At 42.2% G+C, this 26131-nt stretch overlaps 1 protein-coding gene across 11 annotated transcripts in view; it reads left to right on the top strand.

The window, feature by feature from the left end:
* Positions 1-26131, top strand: part of TRRAP (transformation/transcription domain associated protein) — a 155550-nt gene that overhangs the window by 91690 nt on the left and 37729 nt on the right. For 9 of the 11 annotated variants that reach the window (XM_075132690.1, XM_075132691.1, XM_075132689.1 and 6 more), the window contains 5 exons: positions 3489-3680; positions 18310-18538; positions 18822-19087; positions 19633-19733; positions 23469-23670. In XM_075132690.1, coding sequence (XP_074988791.1) covers positions 3489-3680; positions 18310-18538; positions 18822-19087; positions 19633-19733; positions 23469-23670 — 990 coding nt within the window. The remainder of the gene's footprint in view (positions 1-3488; positions 3681-18309; positions 18539-18821; positions 19088-19632; positions 19734-23468; positions 23671-26131) is intronic. The other 2 variants (XM_075132696.1, XM_048865688.2) reach the window with 1 other exon arrangement.

Here is a 26131-nt window from a genome sequence, read left to right as displayed (position 1 = left end):
TGTCCTTTTCTAGGTTCCACTCAAGAGATTATGTGGTCTTTGCTATCCATATGCTTGATTAATGAATACTTTGTAAAGTTTTGACTGTTGTAGAGCAGTCAAAAGGCAGGAGGAATGTTGTATATAGCAAATCTATTTAAAGAAGTGTTGTTTTTTCAAGGCATTCAGAAGTCAGCAATATAGAGATTTTGACCGATTTTATACAACTAAATGGCTACTAGACTTTTTTTTTTAAAAAAAAGTGACTCCTCTGTGAAGACATAGTGCAAAAGTAGTTAGATACTTTCACTTGAGACAAAACTTTGAGGAATTTTTAAACACTCTTTGTGTCCTAATATAAAAACTGAAGTACGTTGAAGCATGTACAAGAAATCACCCTTATTAGGCAACCTCTGGTCTTAAAGCTACATCCCTAAGGCTCCTAGTATATGCTAAATGCCACCTTTTATTACAAGTCCATCTGTGTTATGCAACACAGGATGGAGTTCCTTGTAAGGTTACTTAAAAATTTCAGCGTATACAGACTTAGACCACCTGGAAAGAATTACAGAATTGATGTGGCTACACAAGTACATTTTTCTGGTATAGTTGTACACATGCATTTCTGTAATACTTATTGAATCCTTTTTACTTTGAATTTGAAATACTGTTCACATATTTTATAAAAGTAAGTTGAAAGTCTTTTCTTTTTGAGAAAAAGAATTCTGTAATGCTAAGCAGATTTGTTTCGCTTAAGACTTTGCTGGTATGGGACATTAAGCCAGACGTTGTACCCAGATCATCAAGGTGAGAAGCTAGTGCATTAAGTCATGAATAGAAAGGAGTTTGCTGGTCTACATCGCACACAGTCACTATATAGTGTGACTTGGTTGTTTCTCTTTGCATAAGAGACCGGACAGGAATAGCAGATGTTATTGCATTTCAAGATTCAGTGGCGTTGGGAGAGTCCCATGAAGAAGCTTGCACAGCACCTTCTTATCCCATATATGGATTTAGAAAAACAATTAGTCCCTCACTTCCGTAAATAGAGACAAGGTGGGTGAGGTAATATCTTTTATTGGGCTAACTTCTGATAGTGAGAGAGAGAGAGACAAGCTTTCAAGCTTGGACAAGAAGACCTGTGCGTAAGCTTGTCTCTCTCACCAACAGAAGTTAGTCCAATAAAAGATATTACTTCACCCGCCTTGTCTCCATTATCTTGGGACAAACACTATTACAACAACACTGCATACTTACATAAATACTAATTCTGAAAAATCTTCTGTTTCTGAACCCAGCACACGCTAACTAGAAACTATTTACTATCTGCAAATAGTTCATGCACGTAGTGACTTTATTTCTCTAAAAGTCCAAATATTTGCAAAAGGTGAACCCGTTTCTTCAAGTTGCTGAATATCCTTAACTCCAGTTAACTTCAGTATCTTGCAGGAGCAGTGTCCTGTATCCCAAATCCCTCCTTCATGGTGACTATTTATTCTTGGATGATAAATACACTACATTATATGTTTCTTAATATATACAAAATCTATCTGAATTCTACATCAATTTTTGGGAAAAAATACAGTTTCTCAAGGTTTTCTTAGTGTAGAACACCTGTTAATTCTTCAATAATTCTTTTTCCTCACTCAGCCGTAGAAGAGGGAGATGCAAAATTGAGCTTGTCAGGCTGCATCGGTGTGAGAAATTGAAATTTCTGGTGTTAACATTACTGATGACTAGAATTGAATATTTGGCTTAAATAGCAGTTTTGTCACTTAGTGATAAACAGTTATCTGTCCAAAAAGAGCAAATTATGGGTGTTCAACATAAATTAAAATTACATATTTGTTTTTTATTGCTATTTTAAAATCAATAATGTATTCCGCCCTATTCAAGTATGCACAAATTCTTGAATAATTACACAGAACTTCTAAGAACACTTTTGAGGTAAGCTTTCTACAGCTACAAAATAACAAAAATGTTGTACAGTAGATTTTAAGCCTTGAGTTGTAGCTGAGTGAATTGATCATGTCTGACAGGTTCTATTTCTGATGGCTTTCAGTTTAAGTAGAAGTGACAACCACCAGCAACTGCAGATATGTTTTAGCTGGAGCTGTGTGAATGAGATATTTTCAGTAATGGGGCATTTACTAATGGACTAAAGAGAACATACTGAAGCTATAAATTGAGTTTCTGTGGCTTTAGACAGATCCATGTAATAGTGTCAGGAAACGTATTCATAAATAGCTGGATGTGAAAAAATAATTACTTGTCTGCTGATAGACTTACTGGTTTCATTTTATTGATACTCTTTTATGCTGATGTTTCTGAATCTGACTTTGAACAGCTTATATTAATGTATTATTTTATGCAATTTCACTCTTGATCCATAGGGAGCGATCAGAAAAGATGGCAGCTATATATCAGTTTTCCTAAATCTTTGTGAAACCGTTTTAATAATCTACCTATTAAAGTTGAGGTATTAAAATAACAAGTGGCCCTTGATATAGGACCCAAGACTCATTTCCATTTGCTCACATTGCCGTTGTGTTTAATGATCCAGCGTATCATGTAATAAAAAAAAAAGATGATTTTCATTCTATAAGTGAAGGGTTGCTACCTGACGGTTTCTCTTTACAAGCTCAGTCTTAAAAGCTAGTTGAAGATAAACTGAATCAACATTTAAAGTAATTGATACATTACTTTAGCAAATGAAAGTGATTCCTTTGATATTTTTAAGCTAATGAAAATAGAACAAAGCTTATGTAGCTGGAATTTCTATGCAGTACATGAATACAAAGGGAGCTGCACTGGGAGTATTGAGTGTTCAAGGTATACAGAATCAGGCCTTTACTCTCTGCTCTGAACGCTAATGGGTGTTTGCAAATATTTGTGAGCTAATTTAAATGTACACTCTTTAGTCAGATCTTCTCAAATGTGTGCAGTAATCAACCTTTCAGTGCATTTGTTGCAAAACATTTACATACTATGTAAATTGTGCTTTGATTCTTCTAGATGTCCTATTTCTGCCACTTCTGTGTCTTGGGAAGTCTCTGAAAATAGTTTAATATTTATTCCTCGGTCATTTTAAGTAACAGTCACTTTTTGACTGAGTCCCTGTATGCAGATACTGTTTTGACATAAACATATAATTTAGTGCTAAATCATTTTTAAAAGTTGTCAACTACTTATTGTCCTAAAAACGTAATGATGTACAGGACCAGCTAGGCAGTCTAGTATCTGTGCAATATGTTGACATGTAAGGTCAATTTATGTTGCTGATAAGACATGAATATCAACAGGCGAACAGAAAATCCCACAGATTAGAGATTTTAGTTTCAGAAAATACTGTTTAAAGCATTCTCTTTCAGAAACTGTAATTTCTAGAAATTAGTCAATTAAAAAAAACATCAAGTCATATGTCCATTTAAGGTTTCTTTTTGCTTTCAGATTTTCTTGTGTTTATGCAAAAGAGGTGTTTCGTAGCTAATTTTCTGTTTTACCATTAGGTGGAGCTGAGTTGTCCAAAAGAGATGGCATGGAAAGTCAACATGTACAGAGGATATCTAGCCATCTGCCATCCTGAGGAACAGCAGCTTAACTTCATTGAGCGCTTGGTAGAAATGGCCAGCAGTTTAGCCATTCGAGAATGGCGAAGGCTCCCTCATGTAGTGTCACATGTTCACACTCCCCTTCTGCAGGTGAGATTAAGAACATAAGAACAGCCATACTGGGTCAGACCCATGGTACATCTAGCCCAGTATTCTGTCTTCTGACAGTGGCCAATTCCAAGTACTTCAGAGGGAATGAATAGAACATGTAATCATTGAGTGATCCATCCCCTGTCCTCCATTTCCAGTTTCTGGCAGTTAGAGGCTAGGGACACGAGGAGCCAGGAGTTGCATCCCTGACCATATTGGCTAATATCCATTGATGGACCTGTTCTCCATGAACATATCTAATACTTCTTTGAACCTCGGTGAGGTTTTTGCCTTCACAACATCTCCCTGGCAACAAGTTCCATAGGTTGACTGTGCATTGTGTGAAGAAGTACTTTTGTTTGTTTTTTCATTGGGTGACCCTGGTTCTTGTGTTATGTGAAGGAGTAAATACATACTTCGTTATTCACTTTCTCCACACCATTCATATTTTATAGACCTGAATTATATCTCCCTCCCCGCTCCCTCTCCCCCCGTTTGTAGTCTCTTCTCCAAATTGATCGGTCCCAGGCTTTTTACTCCCTCTTTATATGGAAACTGTTCCTTCTTCGAGTAGTGTCCCTGTGGGTGCTTCACTGTAGGTGTTTGCGTCCCTACACTTCTGATTGGAGAACTTTGGTAGCAGTGTCTGTTAAGCCCGCACACATGCTGTCTCTCTTTGTGCTGTGCCTCAAGGAGGCTAGCCAAGGCATGTGGGCTAACAGTCCTCAGTTCCTTCTGAACCGCCCCGGCTAGAGACGGAGCCCTTAGTTGTCCATTATTGGATCATTAACTCTACTTTTCAGTTGTTAATCTTTAGCTTTTAGAAACCCTTAGCCTTTTGTTGACTTTTATTTGGCCGTCTTAAAAACCAAACAAACAAAAAAAACTGCAACAAAATGAAGAAAGAAAACACTTTGTTCTTCTGTCAACCTCTGGTGGAGGGAGACCCCTGGACAAGAGTATGACCAACTCTCCAGGTTTCAAGAAATGTCACACTTGCAGTGAGGTGATCCTGGTCCTGGACAAGCACTCCCAGTGCATTGTTATGTGGGCCACATCCACACAATATATATAATAGAGCTGGAAGGGACCTTGAAAGGTCAGAGTCCAGTCCCCTGCTTTCACAGCAGGACCAAGTACTGTCCCTTATTTTTGCCCCAGATCCCTAAATGGTCCCCTCAAGAGTTGAACTCACAACCCTAGGTTTAGCAGGCCAGTGGTCAAACCACTGAGCTATCCATCCCCCATGTATTACCTGTATGGCCCTCAGGGCTGCAGCTATGTGCTAGGTGTTAGGAGATTACCTAGGTGTTAGGAGAGCTCTTGCATTCTGCCTCAATAGGACAAAAGCCTTCAGGAAGTCCCCTAAACTATTTCTCTCTGCGGTGGAAAGATCTAAGGGCTCAGCTATATCAGCCCAAAGATTATCCAAATGGGTCTCAAATTGCATCAGGCAGTATTACCAAATTCATAACATGACCCCTCCAGTCTCAATCCGTACACATTTCATGAGATCAGTCTCATTTGTCTCCTTCCTCAAGGATGGCCCCGTCTCCGAGATCTGCAGAGCAGCAACGTGGGCATTAGTCCACACCTTTGCAGAACATTACGTGATCACTAGGGACTCTGCCTCTGATGCCAACTGAAAACTGACCGTTTATTCCTACCCTTTGTTTCTGATCCATTTGGTGCACATCCCAACAAACCTCTCCAGTGTCAGCAACTCTTCCTTATAGTCTGGACCTTCCCTCTTATCCCATGACTGCTTAAAATCCCTTCATTACAAAATGATTTTTCAAGTAACAAGTTTCAGTATTTTAGTCATCATAAGAAAAAGATTTTGATGAAACATAGTTGATATTTCTTGGAGGTTAGGAAGGGCCAGGGGAAGATTCTCAAGTAATTTTATAGCAAGAAAGAGTTCTTTTGTTACACAGTACTCATAAGTGAAAGGTTATTCCTGGTGATATTTTTAAATTAAAATTGCAACATTTATATTTTGGTTGGAATTCCTTTATAAAGATTAGTGTTGCCATGGGAGGTAAACTAAGCTTTGAAAAAGTTGGCCCTGTGGCTCAACCTTTTCTTTTAAGGGACTTTGGACTAGCTTATAAGTCATTGGAAGGGCTCCCATGCACTTCAGTGGCCTTTGGAATCAGGCCCATTGTGAGGATGTGATGCTATTGCTTTATGATAACACCTGTGGAAATGTAGAATGGATCTGTAAGATGATTTTCTTTTCTGTTCAACACATTGTAAATACAGTACAGGTTTCAGAAGCCTCAAATCTATAGGTTACTTTAAGTCTTAGCTGGACTTCTTCAGTCGAGCCAACTGTTTGAAGTCAGTGCCATTAAAAGAAAAATGTGTGTTCAGGAATGCTGGCATTGCTATCATAGGAGTAGAGTTCTGAACACTAAAGTTATGTCTACACAGCTGTAAAATACCCGCAGCTGGCTCTTGTCAGGTGACTTTGGCTCACTGTGCTTGGAAATTGCAGTATAGACGTCTGGACTTGGCTCAGGCTCTGGGACCCTCTCCTCACCTCTCACCCTGTCTACTCTGCAGTTTTATATCCCTACAGCCTGAGCCCTATGAGCCCGAGTCAGCTGACCCAGGCTGGCCACAGCTGTGCCACAACTTTTATTTTAGTGTAGACATCCCCTTGGCTCAAGGCTTGGGGTCAAAGAAGAACTTGTTTTCTAAAACTCTGGCATTAGTGAAAGACTGTCTTTTCCAAAGCGTAATAGTGCTCAGCTGAAAACTACTGCAGACTCTGGGCACCTAAAGCTTGATGAGCATGTGTAGTTTGTTGAAATGAAAGAGGAAATGGTTCAAAATTGTAACTCTTTAACCAGCACTAGGGACTTTCGTCTGTGCAGAAACCAAAAGCAAGACTTGCCTCAGAGGCTGGTTTTTCATGCCCCTTTGTACATCTCTTGAAGATTCCCTCTTGTACAGCGACTTCCTGTCCACCGAGACATATCATACAGTTAGGAGACTAGGTGCCTTCTCACTCCATTGCAGCCCTCCTTCCTCTTCCCCTCCTCTCCTGCACAGTCTGACTATGAAAATCAGGATCAGAACACTGAGGAAGGGTTCTTTCCACCAGACTTTTTGGAAGACTATGTAGGGAAATAATTGCGAAATTACTTCTTCTGTAGGCAGAATGTGTTTCTTCTTACTGTAGCGAGGCGACGGCTCACCAGTGCGGCACCTCCTGCTGGTCGTCTTGGGAATTAGCTCTTTCCAGCCCGGAGTGCCCTCTGCAGGCCGGTGTTAGCAGGCTGGAGTTCCCTAGCACTACTCTACTCAGGTACCCTGCTCAGCTCCCAGGCAGCCAGGTCCTTCTCTCTCTACGGCTAGAGAGAGACTGCCCCAGCTGCTGGTTCACAGCCCTTTTATAGGGCCAGCTGTCTCCTAATTGAGCGTGGCTCCAGCTGTGGCTGCCTTCCCAATCAGCCTTTTCTTAGTGGCTCTCAGCCTCAGCCCTCTCCAAGGTCTGGCTTTTAACCCTTTCAGGGCCGGAGCAGGGTGATTCCCCCGCTACACTCACCACTATGGCTGATTCAGATCCACTGGGTGCTCAAGGTGATCAACAAGAATAGTGCTGCCTACTTACTTCATGCTTCATACTTGAAACTTCGTTTTGGTGACCTGCGTGAAAGGGAGCAGGAGGCGCCAGCTCACATCCTAGTTTACTAGCTCTGTGATGTGCCTGGATGAACGGGGACATCCTGTTCAAAGATGAATCCTTCAGAGAATTTCCCCTAATGCTGCAGAGGAGGCGAAGGAAGGGCAGATGGAAGACCTCTGTATTTGAGAGTATGTCTACACTACAGCCACTAGAATGGGACAACTCTAGCAGTGTAGCGTAGATGTGCTGACGATGGTTACATCAATTTATCCCTTGTGCTGATGTAAGGAGGGAGGCTCAGTTAGGTGCCATCCCATCGTGTATCCTGGAGACTAAGGTGCATGCTTGTATCCTGCACAAAGGTGATCTCAGCTGTTCCCCAGATACAGTATAGAGTGGATAATGCCAGCAGCATGAAAGGTAGAACAATCCCACTTCAGACTGGGTATCACAATACTCCAGGTCTTGGGAGTAAGTTGCCTTTACTGCAGAAAAAAAGTCAGCTACCCCCTGCTGGATAAAAGGAAGCATGGAGCTGCCCCTGAAATGGGGTGTTTCTGGACCTAAAATTCAAGCAGTGTAGCATTCCACTGACTTGTGCAGAGAGAGAAGTGAGGAGCAATTCATTAATTCCAGACTGCAGGAACCTCCAGCAGGAAAATAAACAACTAATTCAATACCACCTACATCAACTGACATAACTCTTCTGGCAAATGTCAAGATGTCATTTAAAAGTAGGAAGAAAATGTTTATAGCATAAGACTTTCCTATTTTTTTGTGGAACTGCAGTACACTGTACATAGCATGTGCATAATTTCTTAAGACTATCTCATGTATGCGTGCCAATCCTTGACTTCTGTGTACAGAAACAAGTACCGTTTCAACTGGAAAACCAAGCATATAGCACACAGAGACTCGGCCAAACTGTCATTTCTGTGCTGTTTTGCTACTTAGTACATACTACCTTTTATCTCTTCTATTTCCTATTTTTAGATTAGAGCTGAACTCACTGCCAACTCTTGAATCATTTTTAACAGAAGTTATTTTGACTTCAGAAGCAGGCATGCGATTATCTGCATTTTTGCAAACAAAGTGTACTTTCTTTGGAATAATAGAAGTAAAAAGCTGGGTTTTTTCTCCATTGTTAAACAGGACCTCAAGCTTTGGGTGTTTGTTTAAAGGCTCAGTGTTTAAAATTTGTTAGTCCTTTTTCTTGTCATCTTTAATGACCTTCTCCAGAACCTGCTGCAGGGTTTGACAGCACTTAGGGCTAGATTTTCTGGGGTGTATGTGATATGGTGTGTGGAGCTTTTCTGTTTTGTTTTGTTTCCTTATGTAAACCTAGTTTTATTGGTATTTCAGATTATGAAGAACTACAGGCATTATTTAAAACCAGTATTTTTAATCTTTCTCCTTGGCATACACCTTACTCAAAAATAAGATCCACATGAAAAATTAGGGGAAAGAGTTTCTTCTTCTTCTTCGAGTGATCGCTCATGTGTATTGCACAATAGGTGTGCGTGCTCGCCACGTACATTGGTGCCGAAAATTTTTCCCCTAGCAGTACCCGTAGGGGGGAGCGCCCCCCCCCACAACCCCTGGAGCAGCACCTGCCTGGCGCGGTATAAGGGGGGCTGTGCTCCCCCCACCCTCAGTTCCTCCTTGCCCCCAGTGAAGGTGCGTCGGAACTTCTCAGCTCCAGCTTTGCTGCGGCTTGTCCCCAGAACTCTTTGTTTGTTCAGTAGTACCTGTATTCGGTTAGCTAATTCAGTTAGTTTAGATAGTCATTGAGCCTGGGCTGGGGCATGACCCGCACCCCAGGCTTTAAGTCGTGCGGCTCTTGTAGGCGCTCTATGCCAAAGAGTGACCTGCATGCGGATTGTCTGCGCTGCTTGGGAGAAACCCATATCAGCGAAAGGTGCAAGATCTGCAAGTCTTTCAAGCCCTGGACTAAAAAAGAAAGGGACATCAGGCTCTGGGCCATCCTGATGGAGTCGTCGCTGACCCCGACCCTGGCATGCCGCTCCGAACCAGCACCCGGCACCGCGGCATCAGTACGCGGAGGCCCTCCGGTACCATTGTCCAGTCGGCACTGCTCCCCGTCTATGGGGCATGCCAAGAGGACCGGAAAGACTCCCTCTTTGCAACGGCACCGAGGGAAGTCTGGGACAGAGGCTAGGCCAATGTCGTGTAGTTCTCGATCCCCATCGGTCCCTAAGCCTCTGACTCGCGTTGAGTGGAGTAGCCCGGCCCCTTCGGAGCAGGCCTCTCTGGATGTCCGGATGCCATCTGCGCCCGAAGCCCTCCAAGCAGCCAGGAACATCATGTCCATGTCGGTTCCCAGAGCTCTGCCGATGTCGTCCCCACACTCCAGAGGCAAGCCGCTGCTTGGATCACTGCAGTTGCCACTGGCCCGGTACTGGGCTTGGTCGAGGGAACGTTCCCGTCATCGCCCAGCGACCGTTCAGGGCTCAGTCCATGTAGATTGCCCTCGACACAGGCCAGACTGTCCAGATGGGTGCCATCCAACCAGGACTCCCAGCACTGCTCGTCTTCGCGAAGCAAATATCGATGGGACCGTGGCGGATGTCGCCAACGGTCCTCGTGTCGCAGGAGATACCGCAGTCGGTCGTGGCACAATCGTCGATACCTTTCCCACTCGTACTCCCGTTCCAAGTCTCCACCAAGGCACCGTAGCCCCGGGTGTCGATTGCTGGCGTCTCACCGATGCGGGTCCACCTGTCGAGATCGTTCGTGGAGCAACTACTACCGTTGGTGCTGCTCCTCCACTTCGAGATTGTGGTCCCGTGGCCGACGTAGATCCCGGCACCGCCGATACTCCCGGTCCAGGGGCAGCTGTGGATCATACTCCAGCCCGGCCTCCCCTCACAGATGCCCGTCTACAGGCCAAGCTAGCCAGCCCAAACAGCAGGCCTTGCCGGTACCTCTGCAAGCACGATGGCACCAAGCATCGTGGCTGGCCCAGTGGTACCAGTGGGCACGGTGGCCTCCAGCACAGCCCCCGATGGGGGCTCACTTGGTGGCCGGGGCCTCAGAAGCACCGTTGGCGTCCATCTTTAGACTGCCAGAAAAAAGGTTGGTCGGACCTGTGTCCTCAGTACTGTGCATGGAGTCCGATCAGGTGGTGGATCCTCTGGTGCCGGACGACACCAAAGCACTGCACGGGCTTCACCCGGTCGAGAGGAGCTGATTGTGGCCCCACCCCCTCTGTCCCACAGGAGAACTACCGGATCCACCAAAACCTCCTAAAAAGGGTGACAAGGAGTCTCCATCTCCAGGTGGAGGAGATGGAAGAGTCCTCAGACTCCCTGTTCAATGTGCTGTCCTCTTCAGCACCGGGCAGGGTGGCCTTGCCCCTCCATGAAGGAGTGCAAGAATTTCAAATGCCCTGTGGCAAACACCAGCCTCGTTGGCACCCATCTCTAAAAAGGCGGCGCGCAAGTACTTTGTACCCACGAAAGGACACGAGTATCTGTATACCCACCCGGCGCCCAACTCCTTGGTAGTCGAGTCAGTCAACCACAGGGAGCGGCAGGGGCAACCAGCTCCGACCCCCAAAAACAAAGACTCTTGGAGGCTGGATACTTGCGGGAGAAAAGTTTATTCATCGTCAAGCTTTCAGCTATGAGTAGCAAACCATCAGGCTCTCCTGGGTCGCTAAGAGTTTAACCTCTGGGAATCCCTCCAAGTTTGAGGACTCACTCTGGGAGCGAGATAAGGAGTTTAAGGCACTCGTGGAGGAAGGGGTGGCGGCCGCAAGGGCATCCCTGCAGGCCACTTCGGATGCAGCTGACACATCTGTACGGTCCATGGACTCAGCGGTGTCCGTGAGACAGGCGCCATGGCTTCTGGGCTCTCCAGCGAAGCGCAGTCGTCAATGCAGGATCTCCCTTTCAACGGGAAGGCTCTGTTTGCTGAGGAAACAGACACAAGGCTGCATGGCATGAAAGACTCCTACACGACCCTCCAGACCTTGGGCCTCTATGTCAAAGGGGGGCTCAGGCCCATCATGGACCTGCGAGGCCTGAACCACTACATGGTGAAATTCAAGTTCCGCATGGCTTCTCTGGCCTCCATCATCCCCTCCCTGGATCCCGGGGAATGGTATGCTGCCCTCGATCTATAGGACACACACTTCCACATCCGCATATTCGAGGGGCACAGACGCTTCCTCTGTTTCGTGGTGGGAGAGTCACTACCAATTCATGGTCCTACTGTTTGGTCTGTCCACTGCCCCCAGGGTCTTTACAAAGTGTATGGCGGTGGTAACGGCCTACCTCAGACACCAGAGGGTCCAAATACTTCCATATCTGGACGACTGGCTAGTCAAAGGCACCTCCTGGTCACAGGTGAGGGATCATGTAGCGCTCTTCCTGTCCACATGTACTGCCCCAGGCCTGTTTATAAACAATGCGAAGTCCATGTTAGTCCCAGTCCAACACATAGACTTTATTGGGGCGCTACTGGACGCAACGTCGGCTAGGGCCTCTCTCCCACCAGACAGGTTTGAGACCCTGAAAGGGCTCATCGACTTGGTCACAAGGTTCCCGGTGACGACAGCCAGGGCTTGTGTGCAACTGCTGGGTCACATGTTTGCGTGCACATATGTGGTCCGTCACGCCAGACTCAGAATGAGGCCCCTCCAGCTCTGGCTGGCCTCGCAGTTCTCCCAGGCCACAGACAGAATGGACAAAGTCCTCACTGTGCCGAACTCTGTGATTTGCCTCCCTGCGGTGGTGGTCCGCCCCAAACAACATGCTCCAAGGGGTCCCATTCAGAGACAGGGCCCCGTCGTTGGAGCTGGTGTCCGACGCGTCAGACCTGGGTTGGGGGGCCCATGTGGGGAACTTTCAGACCCAAGGCCTGTGGTCGCTACAAGACCTACCCCTTCATATAAACGTCAAGGAACTTAGGGCGGTGCAAATGGCGTGTATGGCCTTCTGTTCGCACCTGGAGGGCAAGGTAGTCAGGGTCTTCACGGACAACATGACCTCGATATTCTATATCAGCAGACAAGGCAGGGCCTGATTCTCTGCCCTCTGCTGCAAAGCCCTCAGTCTCTGGGACTTCTGTATAGCCCACGACATCTACCTAAAAGCCTTCCACCTGCCGGGTGCCCGGAATGTGAAGGCGGATTGCTTGAGCAGGGATTTTTTCCTCTCCGCACGAGTGGTCTCTACACCCGGAGGTGGCTCACCAGCTCTTCCGAAGGTGGGGTACTCCCCAGGTGGACCTATTTGCGACCTGGAAGAACCGATGATGCCACCGGTTCTGCTCTGGGGGGGGGTTAGGGAGGGGTGCTATCTCCGATGCCTTTACCCTGTCCTGGTCAGGCCAGCTCCTCTACACCTTTCCCCCATTCCCGCTGATCAGCAGGGCCCTGTAGAAAATAAAGACAAATCCAGGGTCCTCCTCTTTGCCCTGGCATGGCCCAGGCAGCACTGGTAAAGGACCCTCTCGGGGCTAGCTGTAGCTCGCCATGGCAGTTGCCGCTCCGCCCGGACCTGCGCTCTCAGGACCAGGGCCGCCTCCTCCATCCCAACCTATCAACGCTTCACCTCTCGGCGTGGCTGCTCAGTGGCTACGTGGTGAGGAAAGGACATGCTCGGAATAGGTTCAGCGCATCCTCCTCGAAAGTAGACGGCCCTCCACTCGCCAATCCTCTGTGGCGAAGTGGTCTCGTTTTTCGAGGTGGGTGGCAGGCCAGGCTGTTTTCTCGGTGGCCGCCCCAATCCAGCTTATCCTTGATTACCTCCTCCACCTGAGGGCCCAGGGACTGGCGCCCTCGTCAGTCAGGGTACACTTGGTGGCCATATCGGCCTTTCATCCCCCAGTGCAAGGGCACACTGTGTTTTCCCATGCTATGACTGCCCGGTTCCTTAAGGGTTTGGACCGTCTCTACCCATATTCCAAGCCCCTGGTTCCACTGTGGGACCTAAATCTGGTGCTGGCTCGTCTCATGGGGGACCCACTTGAACCACTGGCCATGTGTTCCTGGATTCACCTCTCATGGAAGGTGGCCTTCCTGGTAGCTATCATGTCAGCCAGGTGGGTCTCAGAGATCAGGGCCCTAACCTCCGAACTGCCGTAAACAGTTTTTCATATGGACAAGGTCTAGCTCTGCCCACACCCCGCATTCCTCCCGAAGGTGGTCTCCGCCAATCACATGGGTCAGGATATTTTACTGCCAGTCCTCTGCCCCAAGCCTCATGAGACTAGTGAGGAATGACGTCTCCACACGCTCGACGTGAGATGAGCTCTGGCTTTCTACCTCGAGCGGACCAAGCCATTCAGAGTCTTCGCAACTGTTTGTCGCCTCGGCTGAGTGCGCGAAGGGTCAGCTGATTTTCCACTCAGCGGCTTTCTACGCCCATCACTTCGCGCATCCGTTCCTGTTATGAGCTGGCGGGTGTTCCCCCACCGCCCATTGTGAGGGCACGCTTAACTCGGGTGCAGGCCTCGTCAGCTGCCTTCGTGGTCCACGTCCCCATCCAGGACATTTGTAGGGCTGCCACATGGTCTTCGGTTCACATGTTCACCTTGCACTATGTGATAGTCTCCTAGGCCAGGGATGATGCTGGGTTTGGCAGGGCGGTACTCCGTCCTGAGAACTTGTGAACTCCTACCCACCTCTAACAGATATACTTTGGAATCACCTATTGTGGAATACACATGAGCAATCACTCAAAGAAGAAAAGACAGTTCCCGTTTCCGTAACTGGTGTTCTTCGAGATGTGTTGCTCATGTCTATTCCACATCCCACCCTCCTTCCCCTCTGTCGGAGTTGTCTGGCAAGAAGGAACTGAGGGAGGGGGAGCTCATCCCCCCTTATGCCAAGCCAGGCAGGCGCCGCTCTGGGGGTCGCAGGAGGGCTCTCCCCGCTACGGATATTGCTCGGGGAAAAACTTCCTGCACCGGTGCACATGGCACCTATTGTGGAATAGACATGAGCAACACGTCTTGAAGAACACCAGTTATGGAAAAGGTAACTGTTTGTCTGTCTTGTCATATCCTGAAAGGGTTGTGAAAACCTTTTGAGAACATTTCTTTTAAGCACTCAGAAATGTCTTTGTGAGGCATTTTGCACAAATTTAAAAAGTCTCTCCCATGAAGAGTGGGCAATATAAGTTCAACATGACACAGCAAGTATGAGTCATAATAGCCTGAGTGGGGGGAAAGAGAGGAATGATAGCTGCTGGTGATATTATACGTAACTCAGTAAGGAATGGCACATCTTGAAGGTTGAAAAGCTAAGCTTCTAATTAGACAGAAGGCTACTGGTGTGGTGGCTGACTCTCCCACAATTTGCATAGATGCTGCACTATAGCCAAAAAGGACTCCCACCTCACAGCTTGCAGTATAAAATATCAAAACCTGATACATTTTTCAGATGATTTTAGCTGCCTGTATAAATATTTTAGAACTTCAACAGATGCTTCTTTTTTTTTTTTTTTTTTTAATGAATCAGTACCACTGCCAAGGAGGGGAACTTTTTAGCTGTCAAAATGTTTTTTTGAATTATGGATCTGTTTTTCCTGACTCTCTTATGGAAAAACCACAAAGACAGAAATAATGACATTGAACATCCATATGCCAAATAATTACCTTTTTAAGGAAAAAGCTGCAAAGGACAGAACTTAGAGTTCTGTTAGTATCAGAATATCTTTCTTTCACTTTGTTAAAAATTGAACGTCTTTCAACTGCCATTGAAAATATTTATGCCCCATCTATACCAGCCAGCATGAGCAACAAAATTGTGTTTTCTAGCTTAATCACACTCTTGAGTACATGGCACACTTCCAAAGCCTGAAGTATAAAAGATTTGAATGCCTTTGGGTCACAGAATAACCTGGGAAGCCAAGATTCTGGGAAGTTTTAAGAAGTGGGATTTGGAAGAGGCTGTCAGAACTTTTGGGTTTGCCATTATCATTGAAAAGGATAAGTCTTAGGAAGGGGGTTAATTTAGGGCGGACCTGTGAAGATTTGGTTTGGGTTTTCTTGTAGTTCACTCACTTGCCATTTAATATCTTAAGTTCTAAGCTGCCTAAAAAGTGAGTGTATGATCTGTAGGTAATTATTGTCTGTGGGTAAAATTTTCAAAAGTGCCTAAGTGACTTACGCCCTTAGGACTCTGTCTCATTGGCTTTGAGGATCCTTCATGCTTAAAGTCACTTAGTAAAATTTGACGTAGGCTACTGACGCTTCTGAAAATTTTACCTTGTGCCCTTATTTTTGTGTTGTACAGAGTCTACTAGTTACTAAAAATTGGCTCGTGTTACTATTTTGAAAGTTTAACTTTTCACATCTAGGCTACTGTTTCAACCACAGCCCTGTGCAGTAGTGATGGAAAGATAGCACCAACTGTTCATTTCTTAATGGACAAATCCTCATGTCATTAAAACCCACCGTTACCTTTGTTGGCAATTTTAGTAAAAAATCCTAAATTGATTGGGCTTGGGAGCTACCTTGACACATAGACATAGTGCATCCAAAAGAGGGTAAGATATGTTGCCAGGACAATGGCAAGAAGCTTGCAGGGTCGCTACCCGTGGTGTACCTGTTTTACACATAAATTGGACTTAGTTTTTATACTAAGAATCTGACCCCTTACATAAGCAATACATTCATGTATAAAGCCCTCTCTTGATCATTTTTAATGAATGTGCTTTATGAAGTTTCCCTTACGATCTATGGCTTTTGCAAGAGTTAAGATAGGTCTCTCTTCCTTATTCTTAGTACTGGATATGATCCATAAATAGCAAAATCTTAAATCTGAAAGATCTATAATACATAACTGAAATCCTTATGCTTGTGTGGACATGTCCTACACAGTAGCCTGTTTCCCTGAATTTTCCTAATCGTTCATGCTGCATTAGATGGATAGTGAATGAATACATAAGGTTTCTACATCTTAAAATATGAGTGTCAGAGTACAGTTTTGATAAATAATAGCAGAACACTTAATTTCTTTGAAATGTTGCATCTGGAGGATGGCTTGATTGAATTAACTCCTTGCTACCAAGAGTTGGGAATTTATTTAGCTTTTTTCAGGGCTGGCAATGGAAGTGCCCAGAGCCTCCAGCATGAAAGGATTAATGTTGCTAAATAAAATATTTAAAAGGTTCCACATGTGACATCAGTTAAATTTAGTATTTTTAAATAATCTTTTTATATATATCCCCAGTGTAGAAATGATAAAATAGGCAGTGATTGATGAAGGTACAAACCAAACAATGAATTTGCACTGCAGTAATTACTTTTTTATATCAGATAGTGTGTGATTAAATACCTGCAAGAAAATTAAATTTACGTGATGAATGGAAGTAGTTAAGCTATTGTGTGAGCTGATACTGAGATGATTGTGGGAAAATATTACTTTCCTTAATGTATTTTGTTTCAAGAGATTTGACTTTGTAAATGTGGAATGATTTTTGAACAGTTATTTTATTGAGTTGATTAACAGTGAATGCAAATGTTATCTATTGAGAAGTAGCTTAGAGGATAGTATATTGGTTTAATTGCACTATAGATGATTAAATTCCAGTAGAGAGCGTGGGTCTTTTCTGTAGATTGTTGAAGTTCAACAAAATGTCTGCTCTTTCTTGTAGGTGTGAGTCTGCTGCCATCTTCTGTTTGTTCCTTTCCTTGATTTGGGCGTGCTGGATGGCTGTAAAAGTCACTTTTAAACTGGTTAAATACTATGAATGTTCACATTTTTGAAATGTCTTCTTAGTTTTAAGCAAGCATAGACCGTATTTTATGCAGTTATGCTTTCATTGTGGAGTTCAGGAAGGACCAGTAACTATTTTTACAGGTTCTATGAAAAGTTTGCATTCCGTTGATTTAGGATCAGTACTTTTATTCCAACCTGCTACTTTATCATAAACTGGGTGCTCTCTACTATTTTCTGATTGTCTAAAGTTGATATAAATTCAGATTGTATTTGAGAAGGCTTCCAGTCAGAATTACTTTGTTTGTTTTCAAGCAGTAATAATAATTGAATCATATGAAAATCTAAATAAACTTTGAAGGTTTTCTTTCTGGTGATTAGAGTGGCAGCTAGCTAGCCAGCCAGCCATTGTTGTCATTTGGATTAGGGATGTATGGAAAAAAATACTCACTGTTGCAAAATAAAACTTGGAGAACATGCAAAAAATTGCAGGTTCACCACCCCTACTGTTTCTGGTTTTTATGAAAAATGAGTATTTACAGGCACAAATTTTATATGCAAGACTTGTTGAAAGGGTTTTAGACAAAATAAAATAAATATAAGTTCTATTGTTAGTTCTGCCCTATGTGAGAAGCCATGCTAATTGGTTACCTGAACTTTTAGGTTGGTCCCAATTTTTTTCCCCCAAAGATATTGGTAAACACATACTATTATAGAGGAAAATAGCTACAGTCAGTAATGTCCACTCAGAATGTACATGGTGTTAATGGTTAGGTCTCCTCAGAAAGACAGGAATGCACAGAGTGAAGTGCTTGGTACTTGATTTGCCTGTCTGGAAAAGATGAACATCTGAACCATCTTACTGGAATTTTGAACCGAAGAGTGTAGGGAAGCACTTTAAACCTTTTTTTAAGACATCACCTCTGGCATGAACTGAGTCTCTAGACTGGTGATTCAGGGTGGTGATTCAGGGCGTCAGTGATCTTACGTTTACTGAAATTCTTATCTCAAAATGCTAATTCTACCTTTTGGCTTAATAATTAAATTGGTTATTGACTGTGTGTCTTCACTAGAGGTTATGAAATCCTCTATCTCATCAATAACCAGTTTGGCAAAATAAGAATATAAATAGCTCAGCTGTGTACTAAGTGACTTAATCAAATTATTGGTGGATATCTTCATCTGATAAAACAGTGTGGACAGCTCCTTATACGTCTGTATTGCTGCAGTCTTAAGATGGACTTCCTTGTTTAGTGACCAAGATTTTATGTCTTGTAATTCATATTCTTTAATCCTTCTAGGCAGCACAGCAAATCATAGAACTTCAGGAAGCAGCACAAATAAATGCAGGGTTGCAGCCAACTAATCTAGGGAGGAATAACAGCCTGCATGATATGAAGACTGTCGTAAAGACTTGGAGGAACAGGTTACCTATTGTGTCAGATGACTTATCCCATTGGAGCAGCATTTTCATGTGGAGGCAGCATCATTACCAGGGTAAAACTGCCTGGTCCAGCATGCATTCATCATGTAATTTTCCAGACCACCCACTGTTTTAAAAATATTTATTTTTGTAAATGTATGTCCATTCTCTAGTTTCAAGCACTCAAGAATATAATTGATTTTGATATTTAAATGATCAATTTGAAATAGAACTTAGTTTTAAAATGTTGCATATTTTGCATCTAAAACATAATTATCAAAGCTAAAAAAAAAGTTCGAGTATCTTAAATTTCCATAAGTCATTTGTTCATGTGTATTTTCTCTGTATAATGTTTGTTTTATAGTAACTTTTTACTTTCTGTCTCTCTAGCCATTGTAACTGCCTATGAAAATAGCTCTCAGCATGATCCCAGTTCCAATAATGCTATGTTGGGAGTTCATGCTTCCGCTTCAGCAATTATCCAGTATGGAAAGATAGCTCGGAAACAAGGACTGGTCAATGTAGCGCTGGACATATTGAGTCGTATTCATACTATCCCTACTGTGCCTATTGTGGATTGTTTTCAGAAGATTCGGCAGCAAGTCAAATGCTACCTTCAGCTGGCAGGAGTCATGGGCAAAAATGAGTGTATGCAGGTATGTTTGTATTATCTGTGTCAAGACATGTTGCTGGGGACTTTGAGGGTTTGATCTGCCATCAGGTGTGCAGAGGGGGGAAAAAGAGACTCACAGGATTAAGTGAAGATTTAAACTAAGTTTTGAGTGACTTATTGTATGTGTGATGAATAGTCACACATTAAATATTAAAGTCAGGATATTAAAGTGAAACTGAGTGAGTTAAATGGGTAAGAAAAATGGAATGTGATGGTAAGCAAAAGAAACTGACATACAGTATTAGGTTTAGTGAAATTTAAAAGTGGAAAAGGCAGTTCATGGCCTACCAAGTGCAAGGGATAGGACCCAATAAAGAATTTAGCATAAAGGCCAAGAAAAGTTGAAAAAAATTCTGCATCTGTTTAGATTTTTAGAAAGCATTTTTTTATTTATTTAAGAATTCGAACAGATTGTTGCTTATTAAACGTCAAGAGAATTTCTATTTTAGCAGCTTTTTAGGAAGCTTTTTCCTTTTATTGATACAGAATTCTTTGTACCAGACTCTTTCATAAAAATTTGTTTAATAGGGCCTTGAGGTTATTGAATCTACTAATCTGAAGTATTTCACCAAGGAGATGACGGCTGAGTTCTATGCACTGAAGGGAATGTTCTTGGCTCAGATTAACAAGTAAGTATGTTGGTTGGATGAGATACCAGCATGCATCTGGGAGAAGTGCAACATAAATATTTCAACAAAATGTTTAAGCAGCTAAGTTGTTCAAATGTTAAACCAGTATAAAATCAGGATAAAAATGAATATACATACTGATACTTAGCTTCTGTGTGGTTTTTAATAGTAATACACATCCCTTTACCTTTTCAAAATATTGTGGAAAAACTAGGTCAAGTAATCCTTGCACTGCTTCTATTAGAGAAGTTTTACATATTGAGAAAAAGTAAAGTTAACTGACTTGTACAAGGCTCCACAGTGAGGTTAGGACTCAGAAGTTCTCTGCCTAGTTTGTTTTGTATGACAAATATAATATCATAATAAGATGGGAGCTGCCAAAAAAGGAGACATTAATATGATTAATTTTTTGGGTCAAGAATTACTTTGAGAAAACAGTTCACTTATGAAAAAATTCTGTTCAACCCATAAAATCAGAGCTGTCTGCTGAGCAAAAGTGGTATGCTTTTGTTCACTGTACATCCCTTTCTTAAATAATAGCTATTAAAGGAATAAGAAACAATGGTGACGAGATACAGCAAATTGTCTAAGTAGTCTGAATCACACAACCTATGGCAGTGCCATATAATAAACTCCTTTCAAATAATCATATTGAAAGCTTAATATGCACTGCAAAGGTCTTGCCTGTAGCAGATTAAAAACATTAAATTCTAAGGCTTCCTTTTAAACAGATACCTGCCACCTGTTTTTCACCCTCCATGTTAATAAGTGTTTTATTACTGTTGGGAAAGATACGGCACTTTTAATCCAGAAGGCAAACTAATTTACAAGCTATAGGTCAAATTTTGTCCCGTGGCATCTATGCAGTTTCAGTAGAATTCAGCAGGAATTTGCATACCCATTTAAAAAGGCATTATTCTTGCATGCTTTATGTAGGGGAATCACTTCACTTATCAGTACAATGTAGCCACTCCTTGAGTGAAATTCATCAGCTTTTAAACTGTACACTGCAACACTACATAACAGATCAGGGCAGGAAATGATGACTATCTTCTCTGATGGAAACTACAGGGAATTTTAAACAGGGCAGAATGTAATTACTTTGATGGGAAGTGAAAGAGGATCTTTAATGGCCACAAATGGGCCTTAGTTGTACACTTCATCTGAAAGCTAGGCAGTTTAAATTTTTAATGGGGGCAGATGAAATAAATAATTAATGATGTCTGTCTAGAATCCAAGCAGATTTATGGGGTAGAATAGTAAGTTTTTAAATGCAATTATAAGATATTTACTCTTCTCCCTTTTCTGCAAAAGTATACTAAATTAAGTGTAGAATTTCAGTAATGTATTCGTCTCCTACAATTAGCAAAATGAAAGTGGCAGTTTTGCATGGCACGCCTCAGTGAATGAGTGAATTCTTTGCTGCCTATAAACTGAACTGGAAGTTAAGTCACCTGTGGGTGTACCATCTCCCCTTTGCCGCCCACTCTGTGAACAAGGTGATAAAGGTAGTATAAAGAGTCATCGGTGGTGTCAGAGTGATAGATAATACAGGAAAGAGGAGAGAAAGGGAAGACTAGGGACAAAACCTGTCGGTAGAAATGGAAAATAGTGATAAAGAGAGTCATTTATCAGACTGCTCTCATAGTAATCTGTTCCAAGACTGCACAACTTAGGACATGGAAAGCTATTGGAGGAAAATAAGTGGCTGGGTAATATTGAGAGTAATTAGTTTTTAATAAGCTATTTGACAGGCAAGGTTATTTTCATTTACATCGTGATTTTTTCCCTAATGCTGGTCACTTAGGTTTTGTATTGCTACAGATAATTACAAGTTGGGTAGTCTTCTGAATTGAATATTCATATTTTTGTATTAAAATGAGATTTTTAAGGTTCACTGTTAATAGAGAAACACAAGCAATACTTAACTATAGCACTGTTCATTCCAGTACTTATCTAGTAAGAGGAATGTATTTATCTTCGAGCACTTCTATATCAAAGAAGCCCAAAATGCTTTGAAAGATTCCTCATTTCAGTGTTGCAGTACATATGTGAGAGGGATAAAAATTGATGCCGAAGTGAGGTCTTTCATCTCTTATTTATTAATGTACTTGAAATGTATTTAGTGTGTGCACCATATTATACAGATTCAAGAGTTTAATTTATATTGGGGTAATTGGCATATGCACAACCTTCTGTATTTGGGGAAGAAATCAGAATGGGAAATATTTAAGGTCTTAAGGTTATCAATGTTAGGGGGAGTTCTGTGACCTGTGTTACACTACACAGGGAGTCTGTTACACTATACAAGTAGTTTTCAGACATCACAGTGGTTCCTTCAGGTTTTGGAATCTATTACTCTGTGAATTCAATACAGTTTTAGTTGCCAAAACCTTCACTTTTCCCCTCTCCTAAAATTAAAGTATATGTCAGAGATCTGTGATCCTCCTCAATCTCCGGAAAGCCACATGTTCTGGCTGTGAAGAGATGGAAGGAGTCACTTTCCGATCACGTTGATTTGGTGGCTTTATTCATTTCAGTATGGGAATTCCACACTCTTCCCCTCATTCTTCTGCAAAAATCTCTCTCACATTTGTTTGTGAGTTTCATTTCCAAGTCCTCAATGTGCTGGACAAGGAATTTGGATGTGGTATCAATACATTACCAATCCGACTTCTCCCCTTCACATCCTCCCAATTCCCCCCCGCCCCCCTTTGCCTTTCTGTTCATCATGGAGAAATATTTCTGGCTGCTCCTTCCTCCACCCTTCCTATGTTATTTCCCCACCTTTTCTTTCCGCCAGTATTGCAAACAAGTGTTGCTTGTTTGCCTTGCAACAGTAGTGAAAGTGATTTTGCTCCTAATCCATTTCCCCTGCTTCTGAGACACAGCAGAATTGCTCTGCAGGTGCAACACGGGAGCAAGTCTCAATTTTGACTGAAGTGCTTTTTGGGGGAAATGTTAATGTGGGAAACTAGCTTTTGCTTCTCTTTTCCCCCAACTAAAGATCATGCCTGGACAAAATGCTTTCCCTGTGGCCTAGCTAAATGAAATCAACTAGGGTTGGGTCAGTTTTATACCACTCCTGCTGCTCGGTAAACAAGCGTGAGAGAGAATTTTGCTGAAAAATGAGGGGAGGCATGTGGAATTCCCAGAAGGAAATTAAACACAAGGGACATACTGTGCACGTGTGATAAACAGTGAATTGTCATTATTTTCCTCTTTGTAGTCGGAGACTAATTCAAACATTGTTTGAAGATCATTAGGAGATAGATGATCATGACTTCAAGGGATGAGAGGATAAGTGGCAGGATCAGATGAATTCTAAAGAAAGGCTGTTATATTTAATTCCCTATTCATTATTTGCTAGGAGAGTTTGCTTGAAAATACAGGCTGTTTGGCTGGTTGTTGGTTTTTTTAATAGGAAGATTTTTTTCAGTTTTTCAAGTGGTGGTAAATATAGACCTGTTAACAGTATCTCGGTGTTCCTATTATGAAACTTTTATTTTAATAAACATTCAGCTTTGCATAAGAAAGCTCATGGAAAGCTAGCAATGTGGGGGAGGGGGAACCTCATTACTAGAGAACTGAATAATAAAAATGCAGTTCAGTATTAAGAAAATAACCAGGTTGAGTGCCATGTTTTGTGATTACTGTGTTACTACTTATTACGCAGCTTAGTTTTTATTAAGGTAAAATAAATATTCAAATTAGTCACATACTATAATCCTGCAGGTCTGAAGAAGCAAATAAAGCTTTTTCTGCAGCTGTGCAGATGCATGATGTGTTAGTGAAGGCTTGGGCAATGTGGGGTGACTACTTGGAGAATATCTTTGTGAAAGAACGTCAGCTGCACCTAGGAGTATCTGCCATTACTTGCTACCTGCATGCATGTCGCCATCAGAATGAGAGCAAATCAAGAAAATACTTAGCAAAGGTAAGACCTAGAAAATGTATTTTTTAAGAAATGGTTATGGTACAGCTGCATAATAAGAGCCAAGTTGTTCCTTGGGACATCAGCATTGAGGAGGACAGCACAGATGAATAACACACGTTTGGTTTGGTTTACACATTATGCTACAACTTTAACTGCTCAATAAGCCTCAGAAAGTAAGTAATACTGCCTGGCAATATTTCAGTCTAATGCAGTATGCATCAGTGATTGTATAGGTCCCAGACCTCCCAGCATAAAGGAGGAGGCTATTCTTGGCCCCTCTTCCAATCAAAACACGAGAGTCCAGATGAAGGGCACTTCCTGTTGTATAAGATCTTAAAATCAACCTCCCCAATCTGCATAGTTCTTGCTACTACTGCTGTTGAGGCACAGGGCAACTATATCAATAATCTTGGACTCCAGCTCTCCAAAATCCATCCTATACTGCAGGAGTGTTGTCGGGACTAAACTTAGCTCCTCCAGCTGCATTTCCAGTCCACTATGCAAAGAGAAATCTGCATGGGAGATGTCTTGCCCTTGAAAATCATCTTGAATTTACATTTGTCCATATTATATTGTTCAGTGACCAATTATAAGGGTTTGGGGTTTTTTTACAACAGTTATTGAATTAAAACTAGTCAATAAGAGAATATTTCTGTATGAGCTCTCCTCCTTTTTATTTATTTGTGTATGTATGTATTGGCGTTTATAACATGGCAACCAGCTCTCACTGTGCATGTATGTCTTCACCGTTAAGTGTTCACTTTTTAACAACCCTCATGGAAAAATCTGAAACTGATGACATTCTTTGCTGGGAAATATTCTCCCTTCGTATGCAAAAGTGCAGAAAATATCCCGTATGAATAATGATGACACATCCGGTGCTTTAGAGGATGTTACTGTTCTCCCAATCCAGTTCTACAATATAAGACAAAGATTATTAGCAAGAACTTTGAGTTCTGCTTTTTAATTTAGCTGAATATTTAACAAATGAAAACAGTATTAACAATACTGAAGATTTTCTCTCTTGAATTTCAACTTCTACACCAACACCTCTTTCTTTTACTTAATTGTAGGGGAACGGCCCTTCTGATTCCACCAGAGGTGCTAACAATATCACTGCTTCCATAATCGAAACTGTGGTTGAACTTTATTTGTATTATCTAAAAGATTTAAAAACACAATTAACACATCCTTTTCTGCAATTTCTTGGGCTTTGTTTTTTATTTTTAGTTCATCAGACAAATACATTTACTATCTTTGTGCTCTGCTGTTAACTGGCAGTGTTATGTTGCCAAATCACCAAATTTTACTTCAGATGTCTTTTCTCATGAAATAACTGGCACTTGGGGTGGGTTTTTTTTTTTTTTTTTTTAATTCAAATACAAACAACAATGTAGCATTAAGGTTACATAGTTAAAATCAGAAAAGTGCAGGAAATATAAACATTCAGATTCCAGCATCAAAGTTAGCTTAGCTGTATAGCTCATTGTCTACATTATGAATGGACATGGATAGTCAGAAAAAAACCCAGAAAATGTGTGCAATACAGCCAAAGTAAAATTGCTGTTGTAGTCTTAACTTTTGCATTACCTGCTTTGCAATTTTAACTGCACAAGCTTAGTATTACATTGACTTATATATTTTGCATTTAATTTCCTTTTAAGAAAAAGGTGAATTTGCCCATCCCTAATAATATTAACCCTTAAGTTCCAAATTAGGCTTTGAGACTTTCACCGTAGGTAGATGAATGAAATAAGATACCATCTCTGCTGAGACTCTTTGACCGGAGACCATTTTCTATGGGCTTATGTTGTTAAAGCTGTATTTTTGCAATGGTAAAAGCTGATTGTTTTCCAAGAGCGCTGAAAAATGTACGCAGTGTGATAAAAGGCAGCAAAATAGGGATGTTGCTTTCTTTTTTCACCCCCCTCCCCCCTACCCGACTTCACCTGTACTTTATGTTAAGGTCGTTCATTTCCTTTATTCAGAGTGTCTCTTGTTGTTTCATTGAGTTGCTTCTAGTTTCTCTCAAGTAAATTCTCTCAGCACAATTCCAGCACAAGCCTACTGGTGAAACCAAGCTGAGGTAATATCTAGTGATGTCAAAGGGTTCTTCACAGGAGCTGTACTCCTCATAAAGGACCGAGGAAGCAAGCTTTTCCTTGTTCTCAAAGCTACAGGGTACATTAGTGCACCTTGTTACGTGAGCTTTGGGCTCTCCTCCAAAATTAAACGAAGGAGAGGCATGTCACTGATCATCTAGAATTAGTTATACAAACTGAATGGTTCCAAGTTTAAAGTATTATCATATGACAGTGAAACAAATATAAAGCAAAATTCACATGTGAAGACTTGCTGATGGCTGAGAGGCTTGTTTCTAAATGCTGGAAATGTGAACAACCTCAAACTGCCAAAGATTGGTTGGTTGACACCTACACGGTTTTTTTCCTTCTGAAAAAGC

Source organism: Caretta caretta, chromosome 10 (assembly GCF_965140235.1).
Source record: "Caretta caretta isolate rCarCar2 chromosome 10, rCarCar1.hap1, whole genome shotgun sequence".
NCBI classification, from domain to species: Eukaryota; Metazoa; Chordata; order Testudines; family Cheloniidae; genus Caretta; species Caretta caretta.
The sequence above is the reverse complement of the archived record's forward strand: the minus strand, read 5'-3'. Positions and strand labels throughout refer to the sequence as shown.